This window comes from Musa acuminata, chromosome BXJ1-7 (genome assembly GCF_036884655.1).
Source record: "Musa acuminata AAA Group cultivar baxijiao chromosome BXJ1-7, Cavendish_Baxijiao_AAA, whole genome shotgun sequence".
Lineage (NCBI taxonomy): Eukaryota > Viridiplantae > Streptophyta > Magnoliopsida > Zingiberales > Musaceae > Musa > Musa acuminata.
This window is the reverse complement of record NC_088333.1, coordinates 41,054,022-41,075,671: the sequence shown is the minus strand read 5'-3', so window position 1 is coordinate 41,075,671 and position 21,650 is coordinate 41,054,022. Positions and strand designations below refer to the sequence as shown.

Here is a 21,650-nt window from a genome sequence, read left to right as displayed (position 1 = left end):
TACAATCTCTAAGGAAGGTTGTGCATTTAATGCCATGGTGGTCACTGCTACTCTTACGTACCCCCACACTCTTACAACCTAATGATGACTCACATTTAATAACCCAAATCTTTCAACCTAATATTTATCCCAATTGGAAATTACACGTATTTTACTGTATATGGCCGAATTTTTTGGTTTCGATATTTACCGGCTCACTCCCGTGGCCCCCACCGGTGGGTTTCACCGACATCAAATGGTATGGTATTCTAGTCGTTCATCGCGTCAACGAGGAGATCCAACGAGGGTGGGAATGGGGTGGCGGCGGAGGGCTCGGATTCGTCGTCGAATGGGGATCTTGGGAAGGCACGACGAGCAACTTTGCCTTCTTTCACCACTGCAGGAATGTGGACCGACGACGACGTCGAAGTGTTCGACGCCTTCGATCCGTTCTGAGGCCCCCAGGTTTTACTCGGTCTCTGTTCGTCCGATTCTTATTCGCTTTTTCGGTCCGGGATTGTTGGTCTTGTTCTTGTCCTAATCATTCTCTTGGAATGCTTCCGTAATATGGGTTCGGAAACAAGTAAAGATCCGATCTTTTCTTCTTCGACGATTGCGATTGATGATTTCTCCTCTATTTTATCTGATTATATCGTGTCGCGGGGGATTTGTTCGGATGCTGATAATCAGTGCCCCCTTTGTCCCACATCTCTATAATGCTTAATTACTGCATAGGTTTTCGTTTCTTTCGACGCTGGATTGTTCGGTTGGGAATCTATAGATTGGTTTTGTCAATGTGGCATATGCAGAAGGAATGTGTTAAGGATGTCGTAGTGCAGTAAATGGTGCGTTTTGTCTGCATGTTAGAGGAAATCACTCTCTTCCCGAGTCGTAGGTGTGTAAAACACGACAAAATTGAAGGGACAGTGTGGATGTAGAAAAGGGAAGATATTTAGGAGGCTTAAGGGTTCTAGAAAAAGAAAGAAGAGTAAACATAGGTGAAGAGAGGAACGGGGAAATGATGCAATGAAAAGAGGATGCTTTTGTCGGCTTATTTTGTTTTAGATAAAGTACTTGAAAAGGCAAATAATATTCTTTGGCATATGTTACTTCGAGGATTGTTACTTGGTAATATATTTGTTTACTTTTTGTCTGACATCATTTTCACTGAAAACAAAAAAAATAACAAATTTATATATCATTTCATTAGTCAATAATAAAGGTGCTCAAATAGTATAGATTAATATATCTGGGATTTGAAATCAGATTAGTTTCCATATACCAAGTATAAACATCATGAAATTTCGTTTGTTTTCTCTACTTTTTGTTTGAACTTTCTTTCAAGTATTTACTTGTCAATATTATATCTTTAAACGTGTGTTCTTTTTCAGTTGTTCATTATTTTTTGAATATAGCTACAAAGAACAAACAAGACCTTAATTAGCCATATGTATTTTTTATCAGCATTAAGATTTAGGCAAGTGGAACTGAGATAACCAAGTTAAGTGGGTTGGTTACTAGTTTTCATTTTTTCCGCATTTGAACTGACTTGCATTTGGTCTGACTCAAGGTTGACTAGATTTATAAATCTGGCCCAATTTGCCTGAATCAGTACCAGTATTGGGTCAAAGTCGGAAGATTAGAGAACTGTTTCTGTGTTTTATCATTTTCTCACCATTATGTTCTACATCTTCTACGAAATGCTAAAAAGTTCAATGCAATATGCTACCCGGGTTTTGGATAATTTATAATTTCTAGATGCATTATGGTTTGTTTGTTGATGCTGTTGTTATGATTGATAGGTGACATGACTTTACAGATATGTTTAATATGTCAAAAGAGTGAGTGAACTCCATTATGACTTTATCAGATGCATGGTGCAAACAGACTCTAATATCAGGATTTCGAAATATGGGTGTCTTAGAAGGCTTGGATCAACTATAATGTGTTGGTTACATTTGTGTCCTTGATGCATGCGAGATATTTTATGAATACATGAAAGTTCTTGGCAAATGGATGCAATGTGACCTGCAGTTATATCGAAAAGTTGATCTCAAGGACGCCTCATATGTTTTTCATGCATGATCATCTTTTATGCATCCATAAGAGAACTTTTTAAGGTTTCCCTAAATTTGGATATAGAACATGGGGTAATATATAGAGCCATGTATAAGCATCTACCTGGAACCAGATGTCCAAAACTTTGACTTTCTGTTTCTTTCCTGCATTTTCTATGCTTTGTTAGTTTATCTTATGCTTGTACTGACTAATACGTGTGCTGGGTCTGAAGAAATTTACTTCCTAATTGTTGCTGAAGTCATCCATTTTTTCCTACCTGTCTATGTTTTCCCTTATTTTGTGACGTATATGCTCATCTACGGGAAATCAAAGGAAATTAATGGAACTGATATTCCGTCAGGCTGCTTTGTATGGTGCATGTTGAACCTACTTAACAGAGTGAAACTTGCCTGGAAAGTAGTTATTTGGAGAAGTTCATTTCCTTTGTTACATATCTTTTATAATAAAATTGTAGCTATAATTCCTATGTCCAGTTTCAGGGAACAAACTTTGTTGGTGCATCTTTTAGTTAATCCCAGTATTTGAGCACTTCGAGTGATTCATAGCTTTGATTAATATATGGACAGTTGATTAGCCTATCACTCATTTGCAGGCTACTGGTTTAGATCCATGGACCTGCTCAAAGCTTTGGCAAATCATCAAAACCATGGTGAAAAACTGAGATTAACCTAAAGTGTTTACTTGGGTCACCCAGAAATGTTGTATACACTGTCAACATATACCGTCTTTGATGCACGAATGGAGGAGTACATGATGCACATGTAACACAGTTATCTCACAATAGATTAATTTCAGAATTCTCTTCTGCTGCATGATGTTCATGTCTATGAGACATGGATGCCATATTTTTGACAGCACATCATATGATTTTTTGTGTGTTCATGTAGGAGAACTGTTGGATTCCACATGCAAGTTCCTTTTGTAGGTAGCATGAAAGACACTCTTATAATGCTCCATTCTAATTCTGCTGATAGAATTTTTTGACTATATCATGTGCTGGGACAAGTGGACGAGTTCTAAGAGACGGAGAAAAGAAGCTGAAAAAGGGGCATATCGATTGTTCCAGGACTGAGAACCCACTGCCCTGCCACTGTGGGAGATTCCATCCATGGCTATGGACCATTCAACAAAAGATAGTATCACTGTGCATCAATAGAGTTCCAACTTCTTTTTGCAAATTGAGGGTGGAGGGAGCAAGTTGTCAACATCTATAGGGTGCTCCAAAAGCCTTCCAACCAAAACCAGGAAATTGCTTGAACCCCAAGGCAAAACACTTAAGAGGTCACAAGATCTAAAGAAATGGAGGAAACCGGTTCAAAGTGCATATTATAGAAGTTTTTAGGGAAATATCGCAGCTGAAATTTAGAAGGAAATCTTATGATAGGGTCTCCTGCATTTGTGCTGTTATGATTGCTCAGGAGTAAAGGGAAACATTGATCTCCATGAACTTCTTCACTCTTTAGGTTATCTCCATTTAGGTTTGGAGTTTATAAGAATATTTCATATCAATCACCTAATATGGTGCCTCTCTCCTTGTGAACTTCTGATAATGCACAGAGTCTTTCTCTGACCTTCATATGGAAGATCATATGAATCTGGAGTCTGATAAGTACTTTTTTTTCTGTTGAACTATGATATCACTCAGCTCAATAAAAAGGCAAGTGGCCTTCTGCATTATAAAGGCACTGCCTTGGAGGTGTTCACCAAATCCTTATTCGACAATCAAGGAACAGTGGATTTATGCAAACTTTAGGTTAATTAATTTTAGTATTAAGCTATCTCTTTATTAATACAAAAAAAGATAAGAAGGAATTTAAGAAACTATGATTATACAGTTTATCCTAAGAGGAAATCCAACATCTACTTTATCTCCGTATCAGATACAGAAGGAGAATTTGGTTGGTTTATGAGGTTGGATAAATCTTTTATATTAACTGGGAATTAAGTATTTTGGGACAGTGTTCTTTAAGCATAACATAAATTATTGCTCCTTAAAAAATTTCCTAATTTTAGTAAATAATTAAAGTGGCTCCATGGTACATGGTTAATTTTAGTTCAACATTGTATCATTTCACAAAGATGCACCTTAAATAACTCTATGCTGTATGGTTTTAGCTTGGATGATGTAGGGAACGACTATACCTCTCTGCTCACTATGCATGTCCAAGAGTTTGTGACTAAAGAACCTTGAACTCCATGAAACTTAAAATTCATGGTTTTTCTTTCCTCGCTGTCAATCTCGAAATCTGTGATCCAGTTCTTCAAACACCTGAGACCCGGTTGATTCTGTTGGATAAGGTCAGCGGGTGAGATCACCATCACCATTCTTCAGGTCAGTAATCCATTAAATTTTGCAGATTTATATGCGGAGAGCGTATAACAATTCTTCTGGTTTTGTCATGTGTTCTTAGATCCCTCATCAATGCACAGTCAGACTGCACTTGTCAAGCTGCTTGTATTGGAGGGCAGTACTCTGAAAATTTTCCATGGTAACCTCACATGGAATCTAACACACTGTCTTCATTCTCCAGCTTGGGAGGCTCTGTCCATGTCCCAGTGGCACTACTACCCTTTCAATTAATATCCTTTTTATGATCACAACTGCCTTTTTGCCATTCTTTGGGTTTTGTGGTCTCCATGGCCCCATGCCTGATGCATTTGCTGCACTGGTAAACCTGGAAACTTGAGGTCGACTTGCAACAACAAGCTTTTCACTGCCTGCAGGTGGTGGATGGCTTCAGCTGTTACCAATATCTATTCCATTGATTGTGCTACACATGAACCCCTGCTATGCTGGATGGAGTTGGGAGTTCTGAGTTGGATGTTAAACCTGTTGGTGTTGCACTTCTTCTATCTGATCTTTCTTTCTCAGGGATGGCACCAGACCATATCTTTTCAGGTACCTGCTCCTACCCGACCTGCTTAAGCATGATCAGAATATTCGTTAAATAGGTTTGCGATGAGTTGAGATGGAAAAATAGGTATCCAAGTTGGAGCTGAGATATAAACTTCACCAACCTGTTTCCAAATTCAAATCCAACTCGGATACCTATTTTTCAATTCACACTCGTCAAAAACCTGAATGGTAGGTACTCTAATCCTGTTTAATCTGGTTGGATATGTGCAGGTGCCGTAGAAACCTAAGCCAGTGTCATCGCTAGATGATTCTAATTAAAGGTGCGATAAGAGAGGATTGTGCCATTTTGAAGTAGACACATGATGGATACTGAAGCAATGTACTTGATCCATCCATGTCATGATGTAAATGAGAGGTAGATGGTATCACCTAACATGCTACTATTGAAGCATTTCACTTGTACTTATGTAACCAAAGATGGTCGGCAGACTAAGAAAACGGAAGAACCGGAAAACCCTGCTAACTTATTATTGTATCAAATGTTGTATTGAGAATTTCTCATTCACAAGATCCTTCCTGTTCCTGTACCTTGATTTTTTTTATGGATTGCTGTTAAGAAAGTATAATTCCTTTCCTGTATTTTTGACTTGATCTTGTGCCTTGTGCCTGCAAGAGGTTCCTATGTTTTTGACTTGTGACATCTTCATATTTACCTCATGTTCAGTAGCTTGATTGAATACATGACAAAACAGAACATATGTGAAATTTGCCATGTACCAGAATGAAGGTTTGTTTCAAATAAATCATGCCCAATGTACCACATTTTGGTCAAGATGCTTAAATTTTTTTCAAATGCAGAAGCTTGATGTAGCTGATTTCTTCAACAATGGCAATGTTAGCATGAAATCTGAATTAAATGAGACAAAATTATGCAACATAAACCAAGTGCAGACTTATTTGAATTGAAGGGAGAGAGAAAAAAAAAAACAATACAAAATTATTTTTAAAGGACAGAGTTGTTGGAGAAAAGAAAAACAAAGAAGAAGAAAAATCTATAATAATATCACTTGCCTCTCAAATGTCAATTGGAAAATGGGAAGGTATATTTCTAATGTGGTAACCAAGTAAAGAATATTTCACACAGTTGGATCTTTACCATAACCAAACAACATTTCACATGGTTCGATCCTTTTGATCTCTTGTACAAAAGAGACTTGCATCACCCAAAGGTTAACTTCCACTTATAGTCTGTGGGCTTCTCCCCCACACAAACCTAAATAGAAAGAGATGGTATCATGGAACATGAAAGGAGTCATTTGGTTGATCTACACATGACTTGGGGGTAAAAAATTGCCTATAAATATATATGTCCTCAAATACTTGTATTATACTTGTTTATACTTGGAAAAAATATTTGATTGTATTATTTTTATGAGTCATTTTTCATAGATCTTATTTAAACCCATGGTGCTTACTTAATATTAGGATGATAAAATTATATCTTTTTATTTGACAGAAAAGATAACTATCATGTGAAACCTTAATCAAGGTTTATACTGATAATTTGGCATGGATTCTTGATTTTGTAACATAAGATTTTAATTCATGTAAGCATAAGAGTTTAGAAATGTAGATTACATCAATCTCCATTAATCAACAAATTAATCAACAACTAACTTAGTTAGTAAAGAATTTAAAGTAATAAGTCAAGACCAATTATGTTTTATGTATTATGACTTTGATCAACATCAAGATATATATATATTATGTATAATGACATCTAGACTGCAGAGTCAATGAATGATATCATAATCCCTAAATCCATGTTTACAAGTTTTGGGTTGGTGTAAAAAAGCTTCATTGCATGAGAGATCAAATCTTTTGGTCCCCCAAATTGTTCATAGATAGATCATCAACCAAAAATAGGAAATGCTACTATGTTTGGGATGGTTGGAACATGTGGATTTATTCCCATACCCCAACATATCAGTTCACCTACTCATCATCCAATGCAATGGGTGTGTGGTCCATCAAAATGGGTAAATGGGTGGTGTGGTCCTGTTCTTGATAGGGATGGAAGAACCACTGCACATAATTGTTGTCATGTAGTTGGGCAATGACTTGATGCTTGTTCATGGTTGATGTTATTGGATTCTTCTTCACATACTTCTTCTTTGTATCATCCATCCTTCTCCCCTCCCCACCCCCCTTTTATATGAATATTTACATGAACTTTGGAAGTATATGCATAATATTTCTAATGTTATTATGACAGTCAATGAATTTTAGAGATGACATTTCATGCTTCACAAGATTATATATGAAATTATGTATGATCATAGAGATTGTATAAAAATATTTGGATAGTCTTTGGTAATTGAAGAATATTCAGATTGCATGGTTAGAATATGATGCAAGAATACTCCAATATACCTCAATGTTTCAACACAGCTCATACTGTACTTAGGACTCAATTAGAAACTCACTGTACACTATTATATTGTATTTTACAATATGTGTCATCCAGTTATGTAAACAAAAATTAATAATAATGTAAAGATATTGTTATAGTTTTCTTTAAAAAAAATCAGATGCATGTCCAAAATAGTTTTAGTCACACAAATATGCTGTAATTTGTGGATCTTAAAGTAAAAGTAAAATGTCATGAGCTCTTTGTTCTAATACAAATATCCTTTTATATATTTAACAAGCATTATAAGTAATTTTTTTCCCAATTGATTGGTGATTTTTGTGAACCCATTCTTGTAAAAAAAACATTAAGAGGATAGATAATTAATTTCATTAATATATATATATATATATATATATATAAATATATATAAAGATTACTGATAATAGCTTATTAAAACATGCTACTATATAATGGTCTTGGAATTAGATTTGAGCACATGAACTAGGTCACGTGCAAAAGGTGTGAGGAGGCGGGGTCCATCTGACAAGCATCCACTCCGTCGCCCTCGTCCGGGCGTAACGTGTTCCCGCCATGGGTCTGCTGTTTTCGACAGTCACAGCACGGCGGAGACCCACCGCGCAGTTGATGGTAAAAGCGATCCGCGGGGATAAGTTAACGGAGAGCCCGCTTCTTACCGAAGTCACGTGCGAAAGGTCACAGGAGGCGGAGATGATGTCACAAGCATCCGCTCCATCGCCCTCTTCCGCGGCTAACGTGCTCCGTTTTTGGCTTCTACGCCCAGGGCGGGGGCGGAGACCTCCGCGCGGTCGGTGATAAAGGAGATCCGCAGGGATAAGGTAACAGAGAGCCCGCTTCTTTAAGAGGAAAGCCACAAGATCCGATGCCAACCGCATGCAGTGCCCATTTCCTTCTCCCATTGTTCTCACCAGCTCAAGCTCTCCCCTTCCTTCCCCCTTCGTTGCCTCGGAACTCGCGAGTCTTTTCCCGTCGTTGCCGGTGATCTCAGCCTGTGGTAATGCTACAATCCGATTTCTTGCCTTCTTTTTCCGATTATTTCTTGCAGGTCTGTCTTCTTGGACTTCCTTCCTCCTTTGTCTGAAGTAGATCCGCGAGATATCTGAAGTCGCCTGCGCTCTTCGGTTCTTGGATTTGCAAAACAGCTTCTTGTGCTACGAATCTCTCGTTGTTTTGAGGCAAAGAAGGGAACTTTCTGATGGTTTCTTCCCATTTCTTCTGCCTTACATCTGTTTCTTTCTGGCTTTCCCTTGGTGGAGTTGCGCATGCTTGGTTATTCGACGGAAGAAGCTGGACTCTCAGTAAGAGAAAGCGAAGCTCAGACCGCAGTTGTTGTTACAACACGGATTAGGTAGCCGTGTGTTCTTGAACCTCAGAACATCTATGCACTCTTCTCGGAAACAAATCCCTGCAGGGTTTCCCTTGTTCTTCTCGGTGTGCTGTCTTCTAACCCTAACATTGTGGGGTTTGATCTGAGCTTAAGAGAAAGATTGAGTAACCCTAGCTGATGCATCCCTGTTGGTTCTTGTTGATGCAAGGAGAGGAAGGGAAACATGGGGAGAGGAAAGATCGAGATCAAGCGGATCGAGAACAACACGAGCCGCCAGGTCACCTTCTGCAAGCGCCGGAACGGGTTGCTCAAGAAAGCCTATGAATTGTCCGTCCTCTGCGACGCCGAGATCGCGCTCATCGTCTTCTCCAGTCGTGGCCGCCTCTACGAGTACTCCAACAACAGGTCTCTTTCCGGTTAACCCACCCACCCCTCTTTCTCCACCATTACGCAAGTACGCAGCTTTCTCGTCTTCCTTCAACCTCGTTCATGGATGGCAGTACATGCACACAACTTCATTCACAACATCATTTGACAGGGATCATTCAAGGGGACAAACTAAGCATACACCCTCTTTTTCTCCCTTCCTTTTTCACGATGATATAGAATTTCTAGTATGAACTCTCAACTCTTTCATTATTCTCCTGATAGAAAAGTCATCCTTGTTGACCTACATGCCCGTTCCTTTTTCAACCTGCCAGTTGACGTTGTCCTACCTCCATCATCCTCATTCTGCATGCAGCAGCATATCCGTCTTCAACAAAATCCAGTGGTGACCTGCTGATGAGCCATGGTATGATCTTTTGCCCAACAAAAAAGGGCATTTCTTAGGGTGTGGCGGATTTAGGGTTTTCTTCTTCCCTTTCCTGCCTCTTTGCCTCCTCTTTCTTGTGTTAGTTTCTGCCAGGGGGAACTTATCTTTACATCACCTGTTCATATATATATACATAGAGAGAGAGAGAGAGAGAGAGAGAGAGAGAGAGAGAGAGACCAAGAACTCCCTTTAAACATCATCTGACAGTAGGATGGGAACTACGGCCTTTCCCTGCCTGATTCCTATTTGATGTTAAATTGCTGCCAACCTGAAGTTCTCCTTCCTGTTTGAAGTTAGCTTGCTACCAGTGGGACATGTGTGCATGATGATGATGATTATTATTATTGCTTTTAAGATGTTTGCTTCATTATGAACACTAGTTCAATCCATTCGTCTCAGTTCCAAGATCTCCTTTTTATTTTATTTTCTATCATCTGACATCAGGTTTGCCTGAAACTTCCTCCGAGGCTTTCTCTCATCCTTGTCTCCAACATGATGAGCAAAAAAAGCTTTCTTCTCACTGAGCTGGAAATTTCATCATCTAATTTATTTTTTAGCATGAATCTGGGCAGGTCCAGAGGGACACCATAATTTTCTGTACTTCCACAACAAGAAGCCACCTCTAGCTTCAGTGCCCAGCATGTCTTGTCTTCTTCCCATGTATGCTTTGTCAGCAACTCAAAGATTCTGCCCTTTGATGCGACTTAACTGCCGGCTATCTATCTCCCTCCCTGCAAACCAGCATTTATACATGACACTGTGTTGTTTAGGAAGCCATCCATCATGTTGAATACCTTTGGGTGGGATCAAACTTTACATACATGTGGAGTCATTTTAAGATTTGGAAGTTGGTTGATTGACAAAGTGAAGAAAATAATACCAACTTATGTTGCAAATAAATTTGGTCTTATATCAAGAAGAGCATGTAAAATATTGTGAAAAATGGTCTTTAAACTATGTCGATTTTTTGGTAGGGAAACTAAAGACTCTACAAAGAATTTGTTAATGTTACTAATAATTAAAAAAATATAATTTTTTTTATCTTGTAATAAAAATCCTATCTATGGATTCGCTTGATCTAATAAAGTTATGTATACCTAAAATTTGATGCTTAAGCAACAACTCGACGCGAATTTAGGGTCTACTAATTTGCATGAACCGCATGATTTTGTATAAACGCGTATCTATTCATTTTTATGAAGACAACTCATGTTGCAAACTAATTACAGTAATAAGTTACGTCTAATCTAGGTATGTTAGATGCAATGCAAATGCTTTGCAAACTGAAAGTATTTCGTAATTTCAATCGACCAAGCACGGGAGATCGCTTGTTTAGTAGTTTATGAAGCATTCAGATGCGATGTTAGATGTGTTACTAATAATGCTAGCACATCTATTTAATCATTTCCAAGCAAAGCATATCAATTTTCACAGTTCTTATAGAATAATTTGTTTTTGTTATCGTTCATGCTATATAAAAAATCATTAATGCTATCTTCACATCACACTATCCAAACATTCATTTATTTCATGACCTCAATATCATGTTCACTCTTGTTTGCTTATTTGATCTCTAATAATGCCTCATGATTCTTTTCGGATGATCGTCCGAGCCAATTCGTTCTAGCAGATCCAATCCAATCCCATATATTTATATTTTTAAAGGCTAATTTTAGTTCTGATCCTGACTTGCTCGATCTGTACTATGTTCTAAAAGGTAAATGGAATTGAAGAACACAAAATATAAAGTTTTTACCTTATGGAGGACATTTGATTTGTTATTACACATGACTACAATGTTTCATTTTACACAGATTGTGATTTCTCAATATCATAGCCCATCATACATTTGCATTAGCAAGTAGCATTCTGATTAAACTTGGATGTGGGGATGTGCATGCGCATATTTGTATGGATTTATGGAATGGCAATATGTAAAAGGAACTCATTTTTGCCATGAGAATTGATTTGATGGATTAGCACCATTTGTAATTCCATTGAATAGAACACATATTTGTGGTATTGGTTTCTTTTTGTGGATTTTTAGAATGAAGAATCATGCTCGAAAACACAAATCTTTGGGTTTATTGAATATAATAGTGGATGGATCGCGGAAATTACTTCTTACTTGAAATATCCGAGTTTATTACTTGGAGCCTATTATTGCTTTTACACTCTTATTAGGTACATAAAGACTTTATTATATATTTATTTAGCATCATGCCATTTTGGAGGCATTCTATCATCCTTGTTTTAAAGGTGTTATGTCTTTCGTCTCAATATTTGAAAAAAAAAATAATAATAAATCGAAGATTTAATTAAAGATGAACCAAAGGAGTTCAAGCAGCTGATTATATTAGAAAGATCAAAAGGGAAAGGAAAATTCCACATGCAAGTGTTAGAAACTCTCTCTCAAAAATTCCACCATGCACTTTTATCCATTTTAGAGCTTCAGTCATGACAGATTGTAATATCTTGAAATTGCCTCACATTGAAATGTTAGAAAAAGTTTATGATTGCATGTCTTGTGATTAAAGGAGTCAGTTTGCACATCAAAAAACATGGTTTGACAACAATGCAAGTTGTTGGTTTTTAGCTCTTTCCAAACTCTCTCTCATGTTGAACACCTACTATTTCATGGTTTCATACTATCATGCTGAAGCTTTATTATCAGATTCTAACTCTCTCCATCTTTGAACTGCTGCTGCTGCTGCTGCTGCTTAGCATTAAATCGACCATCGAGAGGTACAAGAAAGCATATGCCAACACTTCCAATTCAAGCTGCACTATAGACACCAATTCACAGGTATGTAGTTCCAACTTCACCTCAGTTATCAATCAGTTCTTTTAGGACAATATCCCATGAACATATGTATGCTTTTAGCAATATGTACTACTTGTCTGAATTGACCTATTTACATTTGATCAGACATGTTATCCTATTTAGAATCGAACCAAATATGTGAGAATATGTGAGAATAAAATATATATATATATATATATATATATATATATATATATATATATATTTGAGTTTCATTCTCTTTTCTCCTTTATAATAAAGAGACTCAAATATCCTTAAGAAATTTAAATATCTTTGGTAATAAATGAAGAGTTGAGGATATTTCAATTGTATTTAAAGTCAAATAGACTATAACTTGTTAGTGTTTATATATCATGTAAACTGTAGTAGCTCTCATAAAACACAGCAAACAAGATAGCTGTAGATCCTCCACATTTTTTTTTCTCTCTTTTTCCTGAGAAAGAAGAAGAAGCTCATGCATTTCAATAGCTTCAGAATGGTACAGAAATCCCCAGCAGAGAAGTAAAGAGAAAAGCAAAACAAAAAGATAAAGTGAAAGGAAAAAAGAAGAAGAATACCTCATCTTTGTTAACTGCATCAGTGGAGTCACCACAAGTGAAATCATCATTGCTTTCCCTTTAATTTGACTGTGATTGCAGCAATACTACCAGCAAGAAGCAGCAAAGCTGCGCCACCAGATACAGATTCTACAAAATGCAAACAAGTGAGTCGTCTGACTCAAACCCTCATATCTGCCTTACAATCTCAAGCTTGCGGCTAAATGGACTATAAAATGTTTACCCTCAGGCACTTGATGGGTGAATCCCTGAGCTCTCTGAGCGTGAAGGAGCTCAAGCAGCTGGAGAACAGACTCGAAAGAGGCATCACAAGGATCAGATCAAAGAAGGTAAACCATCTGTCTGCCAAACATTCAGTGCAGCTTCTCTATTGTCCTAACGAGTTCAAGTTTTCTTCCCAGCATGAGCTGCTGTTTGCAGAGATCGAGTACATGCAGAAAAGGGTAAAAGGCTCTTGCGATCTTATCGGTTATTCCAATCGTTCGATCTCTTGTTAATTGCTTCTCCCACTGGAATGCAGGAAGTCGAGCTTCAAAATGACAACATCTACCTCAGAGCCAAGGTAACATCGGCAGAAGAACCCTAGAAACTCCCCCTCACTTCTTCCTAAGTTTCAGAGTACCATTCAGTCTTCTATCTTTTACTTTGGGAATTCTCAGGTAGCAGAGAATGAGCGGGCGCAGCAAGAAGTTATCGTGTCGACCGGAGCCGAATTCGATGCTCTTCCAACTTATGATTCGAGGAACTATTACCATGTCAACAACATGTTGGAGGCAGCATCCCACTACTCTCACCATCAAGATCAGACAGCCCTCCATCTTGGTTACGAAATGAAGGACAGTTCTGCTGCAAAGAACATGATATGAGCATGTCTGGTTCGTGAGGACTGTAGCTAGTAACCCTGCGCGTGCTTAATGCTAAGAGGAATGTGTGAGAGCTGTTACTTGACTCTGTAATGTACGTAGACGCTTCTCTATTTGTACTGTGCCAATAAAAGGTATCGAACCAGTGGCTACTACCCCATCGTTTCACTCTTTAATCGTTGTTCTGGTGATTTAGTATGCTAAGATCCATGAGCTGAATACTGTTTCCCTTTTTCCTGGTCGAAAAGGTCGATGCCAAATCTCCTCATCATTCACAAGCTACATCATGCTGTGGTTATACAGCATGCAACGAAGTCTGCTGGTATATATTCTCCTCTCGTGTGATGTAATAAAGCATGTCATGCTTAGTGTGAAGACTACAGTGCAACTCTGAGTTCAGAACTCATATGTGGGCATGCCTTCCAAGTTGCTGTTTGGTCATCATTACGCATCGCCATGGCCCCTGTGGTGCTCACAAGAGTGACTCCAATACCTTAGAGGACGATGAGAAGGTGAGAGAAAAAAGAGCATTGGGAACATGGGAACCAGCTGCAGCAGCTGCCCCACTTGTGTTGACTTTTGGACCGACTCAACCCTCTGCACCCTTTCTTTATTAAAGTTCTTCATCCCAAAAGCTTCCCGTAGATCAGATGTGCCCCATTCTAGAATGCGTCATGCAGTTCTGGTGGTCTTGCTGGTACCCACTACCGCTGCTACCGGTACTCTACTTGGATCATGTCGAGAGCAAACAAGTGGAGTGCGCACAAAGTTGGCTGCCCGATGAAGTGTGGCACCACTGTTGACCTCTGGTGGAGTATGGTTTCTTCATCCCCAATATCGGCATTGATCTCTTGGGGGAGAAGTTGCAGATATATAGACGCACCCAGATCATTCGTTCACAGAAGTTGCAGTAGCTCCTTGCTGTTCTCCTCCTGCTCTCGTGGCTAGAAATCCGGATCAGAGAAGATGGTTGCTTCTTATGTGGCGAAGTTGATCTTGCTGATTGCGTTGCTCGGGTGTGGAGCTAAGCTTGGTGCAGATGCCTTGAGCATGGATTACTACATGATGAGTTGCCCCTTCATGGATCAGATGGTGAGGAGCACAGTGTATCAAGCCCTGCGCAGAGATCCCACACTTGCTGCGGCGCTTCTGAGGTTGCACTTCCATGATTGCTTCGTCCAGGTTTCTTACAGACTGCTCTTCGATCGATAACCTAACGTAACACACTTTATTAGCCTGACTTGCTTTTCTGGCTGCACGCATGCAGGGATGCGATGCGTCGGTTCTCATCGATTCCACAGAGGACAACACCGCGGAGAAGGACTCTCCTGCAAACCTGAGCTTACGTGGTTACGAGGTCATCGATCGAGCCAAGCAGCTGATCGAGGATCAGTGTCCGGGAGTTGTTTCATGCGCCGACATCGTCGCGATGGCCGCTCGAGATGCCGTCTTCTGGGTAATATAACCATCATGTCTTCTCCTGCATCCAAGATCTCTGCCATTGACACCTCGTTTGGTTCTTAGGCCGGAGGTCCATTTTATGAGATACCAAAGGGCAGAAAGGACGGCTGGAGGTCCAAAATAGAAGACACCGTCAACCTTCCTGCACCCACCCTCAACGTCACAGTCCTCGTCAAGATGTTTGGTCAGCATGGATTTGATGCACAGGAGCTGGTGGCTTTGTCAGGTATGCAGTAATAAAAATAATAATAATAATTCTCAGTCAGTATCTGAGAATTTATGATGTGGGGGTGTTGGAGGGGCACACACGTTGGGGGCTGCAAGCTGCGCATCGTTCAAGAACAGGCTGAGCAATTTCGACTCCGACAACGGCGTGGACCCGACGCTGGACACCGACATGGCCAGGACGCTGTGGAGGGCATGCGCCGCCGGGGACGGATCCCGAGTGCCGTTCGACCGCAGCAGCTACACCTTCGACAGCGGCTACTTCAACGCATTGCGGCGGGGGCTGGGCCTGCTCTCCTCCGACCAGGCCCTCTTTGCCGACCCCCGTACGCGGCCCGTCGTCAACGCCTACGCCATGAACGACGCCATGTTCTTCCTCGACTTCCAGCAGGCCATTCTCAAGATGGGGTTGCTCGACGTCAAGGAGGGCGGTCGGGGAGAGGTCCGCCGGGACTGCCGCAGGGTCAACTGATCAATGCAGGAAATTAGCCTCCTGCATCGAGCTACTTATGTGTTCGTTTATGTATCATACACGCTATCTATAACTTGTTGCAGCGATCACTCTTGCATTTCCGAAAGCTCTTGAGCTGTAACTATGTGGATGTTGAGTTCATGAAGTCGATCTAATTCTCACTGTTCTTTCAGATACTTTAAAGTGATACCCGTTGCATTACCCGCCTTTTTGTGGCTAATGTCTCTTCTTTATTGTCCGGTCCTACCACACTGGTTGGCAATTCGAAGGGTACGAAAGTGTTTTGAGTGTAACTTGGACGTGTCGAAATAATTTTGTACTCGTCCACGCCGAGAGCTGGTCAAGCAGTCAACAGTCACGACAAATGATGCCAACGGACGGCTCGGATTCGTTTGGGAGATGAGACCGTCCGAATGCACTCACCCAACAGTGTTCTTCCTCCCCGACTCATCCTCTCTCTCGCTCGCTCAAGCTCGGGCTTCCGCGTCTCCCCCCGATTCTTTGAGCCAATACGAAGCCGCAGGAACCCTAGCAAGATGGCGCTTCGATTCGACATCCCGCTCTGCCGCCGCCTCGCCAGCCTCCCTTCATCCCCGAAACCCAATCCACCGCCTCCGTTTCCGGCGATTTCGATGCCCCCTCGGTCTGCCCGCCGTCGTGTTGCAGGCGAGCCCTCTTTTTGTCCAAGCTTGTTCTCTGAGTGAAGGTTTGGTGAAAAGATCGTTTCTTTCTCGCGTTTTCTTCAGGCGTAGAGGCCGGGTTCAACAAGGACCGGAATCGAAGCCGGATTAATTGCATTGCAGAGGGCGATGGAAGAAGCCAAGTCTGTTTACCAACTTGAAAAGGAGTAATTCTTGGTATCTGGTTCTTTTTCCCAGTTTAGTGTTAGAGTTTTGATTCAAGCAATTGTTTCTGGTAGAATGAAGCTGTGAAAGAGAGGAGCGTCTCAGTGGTTCTTTTGGCAGGAGGACAGGGGAAGAGGATGGGAGTAAATTTTCCTTCTTTTCACCTTTTCTTTTTCTCTCAACTTTATTAACATCACAAAGGATGTCCAGATATCAGTAGTCGGTTATAAATTTATGATTTAGCTGAAAACTAGCCATCTACTTATGTATTACCATTGTATTCAACTTTCTATGAACTATATACTGCTGCTATTCTGATCTTGGTCATGAAATAGACTTGTCAATTTTGTGTACCTGATCGTGTCATTGACTGATAGACTGGTGTAAGCCTCATCAATATTGACAAGTATATAATGCGAGTGAATTTTTTAATGCAATAAATAGAATGTTGCACATTAAGAAAATGATCTAGATGGTTCCAGTAACATATTCATGTGAAGAAAAGAATTCCAGAAATAACAGGATCAATCAGATCATTCAATTAAATTTATTTTTATTCATGTACCAGAGGTGATTTCACCATCATATTGCATTTCACACATTTTCTAAACTTTCCAAGTAGCCTTAATCAGGAAATCTGTCATCGGCCCTGTCAATAGGCTTCATGATTAGGTGCTGATCATAAAGTTCTAGATTCCATGTTGTTATTGTTGTTGTAATTAAAGTGATGCTTTGAATAGAATCCCAAGTAATTTATATTCTTTGATTTGGTTGTCACATAGATATCTTTTCCCTTTTCTGTTTATTCCACAGGCAAGCATGCCAAAGCAATACCTTCCCCTCTTAGGACAACCAATTGCACTGTACAGGTTCCACACTATGTTCATTACATTTGAAATTTCTTTGTAGTTTTTAATACAAATTCTACACTTACCTACTGGTACATGAGCAAGCTGTGGCCTTTTTTCTTTCTCAGTTTCTATACTTTCTCCCAGATGACCGAAGTTAAGGAAATAGTTGTAGTGTGTGATCCATCATACAAAGATGTATTTGAAGGTTTGAAAGTCTCATGGCACCCTTCTTAAACTTTGAAACCTTTTGAGCTTCATATAAGCTACTCTGATGCCCATTTTGGGGAGCAATGGAAATTAATGCTATTCTTTATTTCAGATGCTAGCGAAAAATTAAACGTAGACCTTAAGTTTGCACTTCCAGGGAAGGAGAGACAAGATTCTGTTTTCAGTGGTTTTCAGGTATACACCGACTTAGTTCTGTCTTTTGGTTTTAGAAGCACAGAAAGCAGTTTCTATCTCTTTACTGTCATTATACTGCTAAAATACAGTGTTTAGCTATGTATCTCATCTTTATACTTCCAATGAAGGTCTCCTTTTAGACTGCTAAAATACAGTGTGTAGCTACGTATCTCATCTTTATACTTCCAATGAAGGCCTCCTTTTAGATTTGAAATAACGGCATCTCCTTTTAGATCAGAGATTATTTTTTTCTTCTCTTATCATCTTACTGCAGTTCTTTTTTGCCAGCCACTATAACATTCAGATCAGAAAGTGATTCTTCATGTCCTGCCATTCTCCTTCATAACTATAATTTCATTAAATTGGAAAGCTGCACTTTGTTTAATTATTCTTTGTCAAATAATTACTTTAAAAGTTAAAACATAGTCAGCCATCTGCTATGATCAACAGCTTGTTTTTCTAGGTGTTATGTTTTATGTTCATTTATAGAGTGATTCTGGCAATTCACAGGAAATTGACGGAAGTTCAGAACTTGTCTGCATACATGATTCAGCTAGGCCACTTGTTTCATCTGGAGATATCAAGAAGGTTTTCATATCTTTTCTGTACAATCTGGGATGCTAAGATACGTTAGTCATTATATGTTTTGTTTGTATGCCTTGCTAACCAATTTAATATCCTAGTACCCTTTTCTGTTACTATTACAGTTTGAAAAGTGGTACAGAAATCCACTGTTCTGTGCTTCTTCCATTCATGTAATCTCCCTTCCTCCCAGATAGTGATCAGGGGCAGCGGTCAATAAGAAGTCAAAGCTGTTGCTAGCAGTGTTTGAAGACATGTTCGTTGTCATGGATGAAGGACTTCTAATAGGGAATAGAGGGGTATGCCTAGAAAAAGAAACAGGACACACGAATGGTGCGAATAAAGGGTTTCTCGCTTTGAATGAGTACTATAACCATATAATATTTTAGCCAGGTTTCATTGAAATTGTCTTGGATCTCATGACCACGTGGAATATTATTTCATGATGTACATTTCTTGTGATACCATTGATCTACGGTGTTGACAAACAGGATTATAGTGTGGAATAAGAGTTCTGGGTAATTGATAATGAGAGAGGCCTGCCGTATTTCCTAAAATTTCACTGATTGACATGAGTCATGACCTTTCTCTTTAACTCAAAGGCTAATAGGAAATGAGTATATGCTTGAAATGAATCCAAAGGGTATGTAAGTATGTATTTGGAATCTTATCTGCAGAGAAATTTTCTGCTATATAGTGAACTTGCAAACTAAAAGCCATAATTATAGCTTCTACAACTTCACAAGTCATACAGAGGACATATTTGGAGGGTAATGCTGTAACATGATTTTTCTTCAATATTTACATGGTTAAATGAGCATCTTAAATTGTTGTGATTCATTCTGCTTGATTAAGCTATGGAGTATTCCAGTTTAAATTACCATCTGGAGTTTATGTTTTGGGTCTTATTTGCCATCATCAACGTAACTTGCTAAAACTGTGATGTCTTTGACTGAATATTCTCTTGCAGCTTTTTCTTCCACAGAAGTCTATGCCTAATGCCGTAGTTAAAGACGTATTTTGCTAATTGCTAGGTTGTACAAGATGCTTGGGTGGTAGGTGCAGCTGTTCTTGGAGTTCCTGTAAAAGCTACCATAAAAGAGGTACCATAAAGCTTGTACTCAATAGATGATTATGGGAAAGATTGTTCAAGTTCCTTCTGAGTACAGAAATTTTTATATTGGTTTGAGGCTTCAATACTTTTTGATGCTTGTAAATAAGGGTATAATACATTGATAATTATGTGTTAATAATATTACAAACATATGGCAATGTAGACATATATCGCCAAAATCGAGCGATACATTCATAAAAGGTATAGTGGTATATATCGCCAGGTGAGACTTTGAATCAGCAGACATTTGTCAATGTAGAACTGTGAAGACTTAAAGTTTTGTGGTGCTGATGCAATAGGTAGAGATTGCAGGCCCTGCTGTCTTGTCATATATCATTATTTCTGTATTTTACTTTTCTCTCAACGTGTGAGTTGTGACTGTATCAGAAACTATGATCACATGATATGCTGCCGAAAAAATGTTTTCCTTTTCATTTTAAGGTTGGTGAGTTCATGGCATGAAACTAGTCTTATTTCGGAATAAGTTTTTTGCAGTCCTTATTTTCATAAGTGTGATTTTCAGGCAAACAAGGATTCCTTTGTGGTGAAAACACTTGATAGAAAAACCCTCTGGGAAATGCAAACTCCGCAGGTAGCTTGGTTAATGTTAAAAATATTAACATATGAGTTGGATTGTTCCTGAAGATCTTTGTTGCTTTTGTAGGTTATCAAGCCTGAATTGCTCAAAAGCGGCTTTGAGGTTGTGAACAGGTACCAGTATCGTAGTACCGATGGACTTATATTAACTGGTTGATAAAATGAAAAAATGAGGAATAAACTAGTGTTTTCATGCCTGCTCTTGTAACTAGAATTTGATGTTCTTCTGTGTTTAGTGCATTAAAGTAACAACAATTTTTTCACATATCTTTAACTCTTCCGAACATGTGTTTTCTTATAAGATATTTACCAAAGAACTTAAATATCCATGTTGGCTCACAAGTTCTTCATTTGATCTGTGTCATATTACCTAGTTTTGCTTATTTGAAATAACCTAGTTCGGAATAGTCATAGAACCAGGGTCGATGTCAAGCTGTACAAGATCAATATTGCATTTGGAATGCATGATGTCTTTCTATAAGAATTGCTAGTGAGTGCTGGCAATCACTAAAAAGTATCTATAAATAAAAGAGTATCTATAAATCAGATACTGATAGACCTTTGTTTGCAATTTGTAACCACAAAACAGGGAAGGTCTTGAAGTCACTGATGATGTCTCCATCGTGGAACACCTTAAGCATCCGGTCTTTATAACAGAAGGTTCATATACAAACATCAAGGTAGCTTACTTGTTCTCTTTGCTTGTTTGTGATACAAAATAGTCTGCTACTACACTGGTCCAGTGCAGACATACAACTCTCAATATAAGGTGTCTTAGTCTGAACCGGCAATGAAGGCAGCTCTCTGACATCACGTTTTTTAAGCAAATTGTGGCTTGTGACAGCGTCTGATTCCACTTCAGATGTGCAAATGATCTTATAAGCCTGTGCTTTTTCGTGTATTTGATGCAGGTTACAACCCCAGATGATCTTTTGTTGGCAGAGAGGATACTGAATATGGAAATAGCAGTAGCTTCTTAAGTCCCTGTTGTTCTCTCTCTCTCTCTTTCTCTCTCTCTCTCTCAACAACATCACAAAGTTGATTTTTTTGGAATTTTGTTGTAGATCAATTGTGTCTGTTGTTCAGTATAGATCGATTCAGTTGGTCACATATTTTAATTGAACCTTCAAAGAAATCAATTGTCAAGCCATTGTATGTTTCCAGTGGTTTCATCACATAAGTTACAGTCATGGTTGTCATATTATTCAAGTTCACAGAACTTACAGTAATATTATGTCCTTTGGAAAACAGATTTAGACTAGATTCTTTGAGCAAGATCTTGTTTGTTTCATCGTTCGTAGATTTATTCTGGTGCATAAATCTTTTGGAATCTTATGATCTAACTGGAT

At 39.1% G+C, this 21,650-nt stretch overlaps 3 protein-coding genes and 1 long non-coding RNA gene across 12 annotated transcripts; all 4 read left to right on the top strand.

The window, feature by feature from the left end:
• The first annotated feature begins 279 nt into the window (after window positions 1–279).
• LOC103992659 (uncharacterized) lies at window positions 280–5,554 on the top strand. 5 transcript variants are annotated; one of them, XR_001979158.2, is made up of 4 exons: window positions 280–444; window positions 2,651–2,819; window positions 3,065–4,957; window positions 5,186–5,554. It is a non-coding gene; the product is annotated as an uncharacterized LOC103992659 (long non-coding RNA). The 5 variants fall into 5 exon arrangements; XR_001979155.2 differs by having other exon boundaries at window positions 2,946–4,957; XR_010515260.1 differs by having other exon boundaries at window positions 2,651–4,390; window positions 4,470–4,957.
• A 2,678-nt stretch (window positions 5,555–8,232) lies between these two features.
• LOC135679449 (agamous-like MADS-box protein AGL11) lies at window positions 8,233–13,928 on the top strand. Of its 4 annotated transcripts, none has more exons than XM_065193213.1 (8): window positions 8,233–8,361; window positions 8,903–9,099; window positions 12,233–12,314; window positions 12,971–13,035; window positions 13,119–13,218; window positions 13,291–13,332; window positions 13,410–13,451; window positions 13,549–13,928. In XM_065193213.1, exons 2-8 carry the CDS (start codon window positions 8,918–8,920, stop codon window positions 13,753–13,755), a joined length of 720 nt encoding a protein of 239 aa, XP_065049285.1. In that variant the 5' UTR covers window positions 8,233–8,361; window positions 8,903–8,917; the 3' UTR covers window positions 13,756–13,928. The 4 variants fall into 4 exon arrangements, with proteins under 4 accessions (XP_065049285.1, XP_065049281.1, XP_065049283.1 ...); XM_065193212.1 differs by adding an exon at window positions 8,624–8,715 and having other exon boundaries at window positions 8,267–8,361; window positions 13,119–13,332; XM_065193209.1 differs by having other exon boundaries at window positions 13,119–13,332.
• A 616-nt stretch (window positions 13,929–14,544) lies between these two features.
• On the top strand, window positions 14,545–16,082 carry LOC103992657 (peroxidase 47-like). The gene is made up of 4 exons (XM_009412453.3): window positions 14,545–14,934; window positions 15,020–15,208; window positions 15,277–15,439; window positions 15,513–16,082. Exons 1-4 carry the CDS (start codon window positions 14,719–14,721, stop codon window positions 15,908–15,910), a joined length of 966 nt encoding a protein of 321 aa, XP_009410728.2. The 5' UTR covers window positions 14,545–14,718; the 3' UTR covers window positions 15,911–16,082.
• A 238-nt stretch (window positions 16,083–16,320) lies between these two features.
• On the top strand, window positions 16,321–21,562 carry LOC135679447 (2-C-methyl-D-erythritol 4-phosphate cytidylyltransferase, chloroplastic-like). 2 transcript variants are annotated; one of them, XM_065193208.1, is made up of 12 exons: window positions 16,321–16,576; window positions 16,657–16,733; window positions 16,830–16,898; window positions 17,569–17,618; window positions 17,732–17,811; window positions 17,926–18,008; window positions 18,519–18,596; window positions 19,625–19,693; window positions 20,228–20,296; window positions 20,369–20,415; window positions 20,891–20,981; window positions 21,213–21,562. In XM_065193208.1, the coding sequence occupies exons 1-12, from the start codon at window positions 16,324–16,326 to the stop codon at window positions 21,279–21,281; spliced, it is 1,035 nt and encodes a 344-aa protein (XP_065049280.1). In that variant the 5' UTR covers window positions 16,321–16,323; the 3' UTR covers window positions 21,282–21,562. The 2 variants fall into 2 exon arrangements, with proteins under 2 accessions (XP_065049280.1, XP_065049279.1); XM_065193207.1 differs by having other exon boundaries at window positions 16,324–16,576; window positions 17,569–17,624.
• Window positions 21,563–21,650: the final 88 nt, after the last annotated feature.